Source organism: Amborella trichopoda, chromosome 10 (genome assembly GCF_054954075.1).
Source record: "Amborella trichopoda isolate Santa Cruz 75 chromosome 10, AtrichopodaSantaCruz75HAP2 v2.0, whole genome shotgun sequence".
In the NCBI taxonomy this organism is placed as follows: Eukaryota; Viridiplantae; Streptophyta; class Magnoliopsida; order Amborellales; family Amborellaceae; genus Amborella; species Amborella trichopoda.
This window is the reverse complement of record NC_142345.1, coordinates 2,599,268-2,609,950: the sequence shown is the minus strand read 5'-3', so window position 1 is coordinate 2,609,950 and position 10,683 is coordinate 2,599,268. Positions and strand designations below refer to the sequence as shown.

At 36.8% G+C, this 10,683-nt stretch overlaps 1 protein-coding gene across 1 annotated transcript; it reads left to right on the top strand.

Moving 5' to 3' along the window:
* The first annotated feature begins 2,000 nt into the window (after nt 1-2,000).
* On the top strand, nt 2,001-4,955 carry LOC18427959 (germin-like protein subfamily 3 member 3). The gene is made up of 2 exons (XM_006836962.4): nt 2,001-2,508; nt 4,640-4,955. Exons 1-2 carry the CDS (start codon nt 2,059-2,061, stop codon nt 4,820-4,822), a joined length of 633 nt encoding a protein of 210 aa, XP_006837025.1. The 5' UTR covers nt 2,001-2,058; the 3' UTR covers nt 4,823-4,955.
* The last annotated feature ends 5,728 nt before the right edge of the window (nt 4,956-10,683 follow it).

Genomic DNA, 10,683 nt, shown 5'->3' with positions numbered 1-10,683 from the left:
CACTTGAGTTAAGATATTTGATATTGCTTTCTTCTGCAATTAGCTCAAAAAGAGCTTAATTCGGAGTAGGGAGAGAGCTTCTGTGGATTAGGCCATTCTGACACTATCAAATTCTGGACAGAGTGCCATTAAGAATTCAATAATCTTGAAATTCCTCCCTAGAGTTGGCAATTATTTATGTGCTAGAACCATGTTCAATTGCAAGTTCCATTAGTGCTGGAGCATCCCAATGTGTCTTCATGCAAGAGTAAAAATCTTGAATTGAATGCTCTCCCTGTTTGAGGGAACGAAATTCCTGTACTAACTGGTTCTTTTGTGCCCAGTTAGTCTGATTATAAATGTCCTCAAAAAATTTCCATGCTTCTCGAGCAGTTTTGAAAGTGCTTAGGTTGATCCTTATATTACTTTCAGATGAGCCCATCAACTAAGCTATAATTCGAGCATTATTTATGCCCTATTCTTCAAGTTTTCTTGACTCATTAGGTTTCCTTTGGGTTCCATCTATGTATCCAAGGAGGCCTTTTCTATGAATGACATTCCATATAAATGAGGCCCAAAAAGTGTAATTAGTGCCATTGAATATAATGGGTACAAGTTGGAAAGAATCTAATTTTTCCATTTAAAAGAATACAAAGGAACAAGGAGTGTTCAAATAATAGTATAGTCCTAAGGTGATCCCTCTCAATTCTCCATAAACAAAACTCTTTGCATGGCTTTGAAGGACTAGAGAGAGAGATGGACGTATAAAAGATAGAGAGGCTCACCAAAACCGATTTTAGCAAAGAATGGGATTTCCTAGAGAGAGACAGAGAGAAAGGCGGAGATTTAGGGGAAAGATGAGACCGGGAGAGAAACGATTTTTCGTGGCCCCAATTGGGGGAAAATTTTTCTGTTGCAGGGGTAACCGATAATTAATTTCGTGTTGAAAATGTGGGTTTTGTGTGCAGGGAGGAAATAATTATAGGGCAATTGCAAAATGATGGGTTTATCAAGATGATGGGAGGAAGTAATTATAGGACAGATAAGTTTGCGAAAGAAACAATATAGACATACAAAATGATGAGTTTATCAAGATAGAGAAGGAGATGGGTGACAGAGGAAAAGACAGAGAGAGAAGATTTTAGAAAGAGGGAGACTGATTTACGGAGATTGGAGAGATTCAAAGGATATAGAGAGAGAAGATTGCAGTTTGTATAATTGTTCACAGTTTTTATAATTGTTCACACTTTTGAAAGCAGTTTGTATAATTGTTCACAGTTTTGTTCACACTTTTGAAATGGGTCTTTCTCTCTTCACAAGTGAAATGGTCTCTCTCTCCATTTGAAACGTATATGAAGGGTACAATCAAAATAAATGGTGTTTTTTTTTAGAAAAATCTCAATAGTAAACAAATGCTATGTTTCTTTCTCTCTGCGTTGCAAAATAAAGGAAAGGAATACCGGAAATAAATGGGTTTCCTTTTATGTGCAAAATCTCAATATCTAGGTTGCAAAATATAGGAAGAAGATAACCAAAATAAATGAGTTTCTTTTTTTTGTGCAAAATCTCAATATGCAAAATATAGGAAGAAGATAACCAAAATAAATGGGTTTCTTTTTTGGGAAAAATCTTTTATTTTATTTTTGCAAATATAGGAAGGAGATAACCAAAATAAATGAGTTTCCTTTTTGGGAAAAATCTTTTAGTTTATTTTTGCCTTACTTTTCAAGAGTGAAAGGGCAAAAAAAGAGAGAAAAAAGAAAGAGTGAAAGGGCCAAAAAAGAGAGAAAAAAGAAAAAGAAAAAAAAGAGGTCAATGGGCAGGGCCTTATTTGGGCCTGTAGATTATTGGGACTAAACGAGGCGTTCCGGGCTTACCTAGCCATCTTGGCCCGTTGGACTTTTTCCAGTGGTAGTGAGAATAGCATTACACGTTTTTTGTTTTTCTATTGCCGTAGTAGCCTTATAATTATAATTAAAAGGTCCCAAGCAAAAAAACCCCATGACCCTATAAATCCAACGTCTCCACTCTCATCGAAGCTGCCACCACCACCCTCTCTCTCTCTCTCTACACCCCACAATGCCCCGCCTCCTCCTCCTCCTCCTCTCCCTCCTCTCTTTCCTCCTCCCCCATGCCTCATCCCTGGACTACTGTGTAGCTGACACCTCTCTACCCCAGACGTTTTCAGGTTTCCCCTGCAAAAACCCCTCAAATTTAACAGCAGATGACTTCTCCTACTCAGGCTTGGCCAATCCAGGGAACACATCTAACACCATAAAAGCAACAGTGACCCCGGCATTTTTGACTGAATTTCCGGCCCTCAATGGCCTTGGCCTCGCCGTCGGTCGCGTGGACGTGGCGCCTGGCGGTGTGATTCCACTGCACACTCATCCTGATGCGAATGAGGCTCTGGTTTTGATTCAGGGGACTTTGATTGTTGGGTTTGTTGATACCTCGAATAAGGCGTATATCAAGAGTTTGAAAACGGGGGATGTCTTTGTGTTTCCTCAGGGGCTGCTGCATTTTCAGGTTTGGGCCTTTCTCGCTCGATCTCTCTCTCTTTCAGTCACAACACACACAAAAACACACATACACACGACAGACATAGACTCCCATTGTAGTTTTTCTTCCCCTAAGTTTTTAAGTTTGCATTGTTCCTCTCTGCTTTAGAAATCTCTCTCTCACAAGGGGCACACTCATACCTGGTAGTATTTTCTTGTTTTTCGAAGTTTTTAATTTTGCATTAGCATGTGCCTCTCTCTCTCTCTGACCCATTCTCTGTCATGCACGCACTTGTAGTGTTTTCTTATTTTTGTGAGTATTTGAGTTTGCTTTAGAATGTACCTCTCTCTCTCATAGACATAGTACTATTTTCTTGTTTATCGTTTCTCTAAGTTTTCCAATTTTCTTTTGAATGTGCTCTCTCTCTCTCTCTTCTTTATGTGATAGAAAATTTCTCTTTTTTTTATTGAACTTGTGGGTGAAAATGCTAAAAAAAGCTAAGAAAAAAAATCCTAATACAGTATTCTTGATCAAGGAAATATGTGAGATTTCTATACTTCCCCTACAGTATAGACGATCAATGCTTCCCCTCCCATCCACCCGTCCAATTTTGATCAAGAGAGCCACTCACCGTTTGATCTTAAATCTAATACCTCAAACTATTTTATTTTTAGTTTTTTATACAAATGGTATGAATATGAAATTTGGTACGTATCACATTCACATTTGAGTGCACCTATAAAAAATAGTAAAAATAATTTTTTGATAAAATATAATAACCAAAATACCCTTTGAAACTTTATATTTTGATCATTTTATTTTATTGGAAATATTTTTTTATATTTTTTTACTAGTTCGAGTTTAACAGAGGATTGGACATCTAAATTTTGGTGTCAAAATAGTTTATAGAAAAAAAAACAAAAATAAAATATTGTAGAGACATGACACTGTAATTGGGGCAATCTTAAGCCTCCATTCAGTAAGGACGGTAAGGGGAAGTATATAAGTTTTATGCTCTAGGAGAAACATAGAAAGCTTGCCTAGGAAATATTATCCTATCTATAAAAAAGGACAAAGTTTATATAGAGCTGAGGCTCTAAACAATTAAAATAGAACCCACCTCAAAAATTTCACTAGAAGATGTTATTTTGAAGCTCAAATATCCTCAAATTGATCATCTCGACATCAAGATGCATAGACATGAGAAAAAAATATATTCTAGGTTTTGGAAATAAATCTTGTAGAACATTTTTTCACTGTAGATTTTCAAGATTTTAATTTAAATTTTATAATTAAAGATGAAAATATATTTTAAAGTTATCACAAAGATTTCCAGTATAGAAACCACATTTCTCAACACTATTTGAAGGTGAGCTTTAATTTGATTGTTTAGAGCCTCGGCTCTATACAAACCACACCCAATAAAAAAAGAGTAGATAATTTCATGTTATGAAGCTCTCTCTTTCTCTCTCTCATAAGTCATTATCTTGTTTCCCTAAGTGTTTCTGATGAGAATGTGATTCTGTATCTGATTTTGTATGTGCGTGTGAGAGCACTTTTTTTCTTTCTCTTAAGTTTTCTATGGTCGCTCTCAGATGGCTCTCTCTCTCTCCACCAGGTGTTAGAAAAATCGAACCAGCCTTGGAAAGCGACCAAGGGCCATGTTTGAGTAAATTGGTAAATTTGCCGGTTCAATCGGCTTGACTAAAAAGTAAAAAAATACAAAAAAAATCCAAAAAAATATGAAAACCATATTCAAAGCATGATTAAATAAAGCACATCCAAAATGAATTTGAATAGTGAAAGAAATGGATTTAAAAAATTGATATGTGCTGATTGATGTTTTCAAAATTTTCTAAAAAAGATGGACATGAATGTAACGTATCCATTTTAGAGATGAATGCAAGTAGGTGTTCCATATAAAAATAATGAAAATTAAGGGTCCAAATGTTTTCTTACTAGAATTATTATTTCTAGTTTGTAAAATTTATTTATTTATTTATTCATATTCATGATCTTCATGTTGAGATTACATGTACTTAAAAAATTAAGTCTTAAAATCCATCTCAAAAGTACTTTTATTAAGAGGCCCGCAATTTATATATGAAACTCTAGTCGAAAGCAAGAGCTAACATTATTCAAATACTTTGAAATGCAGGTAAATTCAGGAACAACTCCTGCCTTCGCTATTATTACTTTAAATAGCGCAGCTCCTGGAGCACAACTAACATCCTTCTCTCTCTTCTCAAGTGACTTCTCCTCTAAACTCATTGAGACCACGACCTTCTTGTCTGAAGCTGAGGTCAAGAGGCTCAAAACCCTTCTTGGTGGTTCCAACTAAGCCTCTCCTCTTGCAACTCACTTATTCCTCTCTTTGAAATATTTATCTTGTAGGATGAACATCGGCTTTGAGGTATCTGTTGTGGTGTTTTTTTTTTGGAAAAAGAATATTATAATAAATTAAGAATTTTGTATGGGAGGATTACATAATCACTTAGATCAGCTTCTTGTTAGATATGTCAATTTAAAGTATGAGAAACTGCGTGTTGTTACTGTAGAAACGAAAAGCAATCCATGAATAACAAGAAAGAAGAAACAAACACAAAAGAAATAGACAATCAATCATAACACAAAGATATACGTGGTTAGGCAATGTACCTACGTCCACGGGAGATTAGAGCTTCTGGTTAGGCAACGTACCTACATCCACGGGAGATTAGAGCTTCTTTATTAACATGGAGAATAATGTTACAATTCACTCTTTTCCTCTCGTCTCTCGCCTCTCGCCTCTCTGTCTCTGTGTTTTTATTTTATTACAAAGAGATCTGCGTTTTTCCCTTAACCCTTAACTTTGGATGAACCCCCAATCACAATGATATATATCCATCTCAGATAGATGGTACAAATTATGAAAACACCCTTGTATGGATATATATATTTTGTCCTAGATATATCGAATTCCATGTACGTATATATCTGAACCTTGGCAGATATATTTCCTCAGACATCAATCCTCAATAATAGCCACCTTGGCTTGAATTTTGTCGAGTGGTTTGAATTATGTCGAGCCTCTTCATCCCTATACCTCTATAAAGGTATGCTACTGCAACCCCATCTGCCATGGGATGTTTCTCTCACTCTCAACATTGAGAGACATTAATACGCTACTGCAACCCCAACTACCATGGGATGCATCTCTCACTCTCAACATTGAAAGCCATTAAGCAAGTCCAAGCAAAGCTTGAACTTCTCTGTGGTGATCGGCTTTGTAAGCATATATGTAGAGTTGTGATTCGTATGAATTTTCTTTAGGTGAATGATTATTTCTCATACAAGCTCCTGATCTTGTGATATCTCACACCTTGACACTTTGAATATCACAATGCAATACAATACTTTCTTGCTCCACCCCCAACTCACAAGCTAAAACAGCTAAACCAGTCGTCGAGATCGCCTCCTTTGCAGCCTCGACTACTGCCATGTACTCTGCCTCTGTCATAGACAATACAATCGTGGTTGAAGCATTGCTTTCCATGAAATAGGTCCACCTGTTAGTGTGAAGACATACCCTGTAGTAGACCTTCGCTTGTTTAAATCATCAGCATAGTCGGAATCAACATATCCCACCAGTTCTGTAGAGTTTCTCTTCATGCTGAGCATAATTTCGAGATCTGACATCCCTTTCAGATATCTGAAAATCTACTTAATAACATTCCAATGATCCCTTTCATGATTACTCATGTATCGACTAACGATACTGATAATATGAGATAAATCCGGCCTGCTACAAACCATAACATACATAAAGCTTCCGACTGCGCTAGCATAGGGCACCAGATAATATGCTCTATCTCCTCATCTATAATGGGACACTGCCATTTAGATAACTTGAAATGATTCGCCAATGTCGTTCAAATAACTTGAAATGATACTCCAATGGAGTGCTAACTGACTTGGCTTTTTCCATGTTCAAACGCTCCAGCGCCTTTTCAACATACATTTTCTAAGTTACCAAGAGTTTACTTGCACTTCTATCCCTATGAATCTCCATACCAAGGATCCTATTAGCAGCCCCTAGATCCTTCATATCAAACTCATAACTTAATATAGACTTGAGAAAAATTATGTCACATGCATTCTTGGCAACGATGAGCATGTCGTCAACATAAAACATCAAGAGAATAAGGGAATTATCATCAAGAACTTTAAAATAAATACAACAATCATACTCACTTCTTGAATAGTCAATCCGCGCCATGAAAGAGTCGACGCCCTTGTACCACTGCTTGAGAGATTTCTTAAGATCATAAATCGATCTCTTGAGCAAGTAAACTTGATCTTTCTTTCCATGCACCTTGAAGCCTTCAAGTTGTTCCATAAAGATTTGTTCCTTCAAATCACCATGAAGAAACTTTGTCTTCACGTCAAACTGCTCTAGCTACAAATCAAACATGGCTGCTAAATCAAGTGATAGCCTTATTGGAGTGTGCTTGACAACCGGAGATAATATTTCATTGTAGTCCACTCCCTCCTTTTGAGCGTAACCCTTTGCTACAAGCCTATCCTTGAATCTCTCACATTCCTTTTCTGTTGTTGCATCTTTCTTTTGAAAGATACACTTGTACCCAATTATTTTCCTTCCCTTGGACCTCTTGACAAGCTCCCAAGTCTTGTTCTGTTTAACAGACTTCATCTCCTCTATCATGGTTGTCATTCATTTATCACTCTGTGCATCACTTAGAGCATCTTCGAAGGAGTCGATTTCCCCAGTACCAATAGTTACAACAAATGCTAGCATGTCCTCAAAGTCGTATCTCACAGGGGCTTTATGAACACGCTTTTTTCTGACTTTTGCCAAACTGTAGGGTTCACCACGTGATTGTTGTTATTCTGGTTTGTTGCTAAATGATTTTTCCTCGTCTGGTGTTTAAGACTCTTCTAGCTCCACCTGGACTGTCAATCTTTCTTCATCACTTTCATCTACTTACACTTTGTCATCTTGCATGTTGATTGACTTTACCATGTGAGATTCATCAAACACAACATCCCTACTAAGCACAACCTTATGTGAAGTAGGATCTCAAAGCTTGAATCCCTCCGAGAAAGATGCATTGCTTAGACTTAGAATCTAATTTCGAACGTTTTCCACTTTGCACATGGACGTAGACTTGACATCCGAAGATCCTTAGCGTAGAGTAATCTACTGGCTTTCTTGTCCACATCATCTTGAATTTGCAATCAATCGTTGTAGATGGTGACCTATTAACGATGAAACAGGCAATGCTAACTGCTTCTGCCCAGAAACGTTTCTTCAAATCTCTATTCAATCCCATACTACGAGCTCTTTCTAAAAGAGTCACGTCCATCATCTCAGCCACACCATTTTGCTGAGGAGTTTCTGGTTTGGTAAAGTGACGTACAATCCCCTCTTCTTTACAAAATTCTTGAAATTCTCTAGGCTCTTACTCCCGTCCATTATCTCATCTCAAGAATTTCTGTTTCTTTCATGTCTTCCTTTCCACCTCTGCTTTATATTGTTTAAACTTCGTGAATGCTTCACTTTTATGTTTCATGAAGTAGACCCAGACCTCGTTAATGAAGGTAATGAAGTATTCTGCCCCACCCATGGATTGATTGGTGAAGGCCTCCATACATCAATGTGTACATAGTCTAGTATATCCTAGCTCGTATGAATTACAGTTTTGAATATAATCTTGTATTGTTTATCGAAAACACAATACTTACCGAAATCCAGTTTACAGGCTCTGACACTCTTCAACAATTTTCTTTTATGAAGTTCCGTTATACCTCATTCACTCATATGCCCTAATTACGTATGCCAAAGATTTGTGTCATCTGTGTTGGACTCAACATTTGTGGTTACAGAAGCTCCACCTGTAACTGTATTCCCTATCAACTTGTATAGGTTTCAGGTAACTGACCTTTCATTACAACTATAGATCCCTTACTAACTTTGAGGACTCCACCTGTTGTTGTATACTTGCAACTATTCAAATCAAGAGCCCCTAGAGATATTAAGTTTTTCTTTAATTGTGGCACATGCCTCACATCTGATAAGGTTCATACTATCCCATCAAACATCTTTATTTTAATAATTCATATTCCAATGATCTTGCATACCGCATCGTTCCCCATTAGAACATAACCACCACTATATGATTTGTAGGTTTCGAACAAGTTTCTATTTGGAAACATATAAAAAGAACAACTAGAATCTAAAATGCAAGAATCAGTAAATTGATTCTTACCTGAAGATCTCCATCATCTCCGTCAGAGCTACCGGTCACGCTAGCTTCATCAGATGTTTTTCCTATTTCTATCCTCTTTATATCCTCCTTTCTTTTCGGGTGGTCTCTCTTCATATGTCCTTCCTTTTTGCAGTAATAGCAAATAAACATGATCGACTTCCTTTGACTTAATCTACCCCTTTCATGACTCTCTTTGTGTTTTCCAAAGAAATCTTATTCTTAAGATTTAATAATTCTAGTCTTCTTTCTTGTCTCGTTTAACATAAGAGTAGCAGTGACTTCGTCCGTCTCAAGAGTCTCCTTCCCGTACAGTAGAGTCGTAATCACGCGATTGTATGATCCTAGAAGCGAAGCCAACAGAAGTAGGGCTTTGTCTTCATCCTTGATTTCGACCTCAAGGCTTGCTAACTAGCTTATGATCTGGTTGAACTCGCTAAGATGTTTAAACAGATCTGTGCCTTCTTCCATTTGAAGAGAATACAACTGCTTCTTCAAGAATAACTTGTTCGTCAGATATTTTGTCACGTAGATACTCTCCAGTTTTGTCCAAACCTCCGGAGCAGTTTCAAGATCCACCACATAACGCAAATCGTCATCTGAGAGATTCAGACGAATCACACTTACCTCATTTTCCTCCATTTCTTGCCGCTCTTCATCGTCCATCTTTGCTGGTTTCTTCGATTTCCCTAGCAAAGCCTTAGCCAAACTTGTTGTATCAAAAGATCATTTATCCTTTGTCGCCAAAGGGTGAAATTGTTCTTTTCATTGAACCTCTCAATGTCATACTTGATGCTTGAGCCATTTCTTGTCATCGTGGTATCAAACCCTAGAAACTGGAATAACTCTTCTACCAATTTGTAGAAACGAAAAGTAATCCACGAAAAATAAGAAAGAAGAAACAAACACAAAAGAAATAGAAAATCAATACAACGCAAAGATATATGTGGTTCGGCAACGTGCCTACGTCTATGGGAGATTAGAGCTTCTTTGCTGGTAATGGAGAATAAGTTACAATTCGCTCTCTTCTTCTCGCCTGACTGTTTTTATTTAATTACAAAGAGATATGCATTTTTCCCTTAACCCTTAACTTTGGATGAACCTTCAATCGCAACGATATATATCGGGTCCCAAATAGATGGTATAAATTATCGAAATACCCTTGTACGGATATATATAGCAAGTCCCAGATATATTAAATCTCATGCATTGATATATTCAAACCTTGGCAGATATATTTCATCAGAATACAAGACATCAATCATCAACAGTTACATCATTTAGAAAAGGGAAGAGGAGACCTTTTAGTTAAAGTTGAATTATTTTATTGTGAGATCTCAACAAAAAGGAGTAAAGAGTGCTTAGGTTTCTAAAATGTCGGACATGAAGGTTGTATGGTTGTTATGTTGTTACGCCTCAAAATAGCTGAGGGTCTAAAATGTTTCTTTTAGGAGGAATACTAGCAAAATGAGCCATAAAGACCACAAGAGAAACTCATGTTGAAAGAGACGCAATGTTAAAGAAAAGTATACAATGATTCGTTTGGCAGGTTATGTGACGAATATAAAGGATTATTTGCTGCAAGACCATTTATTTTTAGTATAAGAATGTTGTAATCAACCATAGCTATTGGCTACGAAATCCAATAGTTAGGGTCATGTCATACAACACGAGAATTTTTTTTGTGGTTTTTTCATCTAATCAATCACAAACCCCCTCCCCCAAAATAAAAAACCTCAACCGTCCTATTTCACATCCAATGACCAAAAGTGATTATGATTGTGACCCAATTACATTTTTTTTTTATATTTTCCAATTGTGTTTCTAATCAAATAATTCATTGTGGGAAGAAAATGAGGATAAAATTGGATCAAGAAGCATGTTACCTAAACTCTTATTTTATACACTCAACATGAAGAGTTATTGCACTTTAACG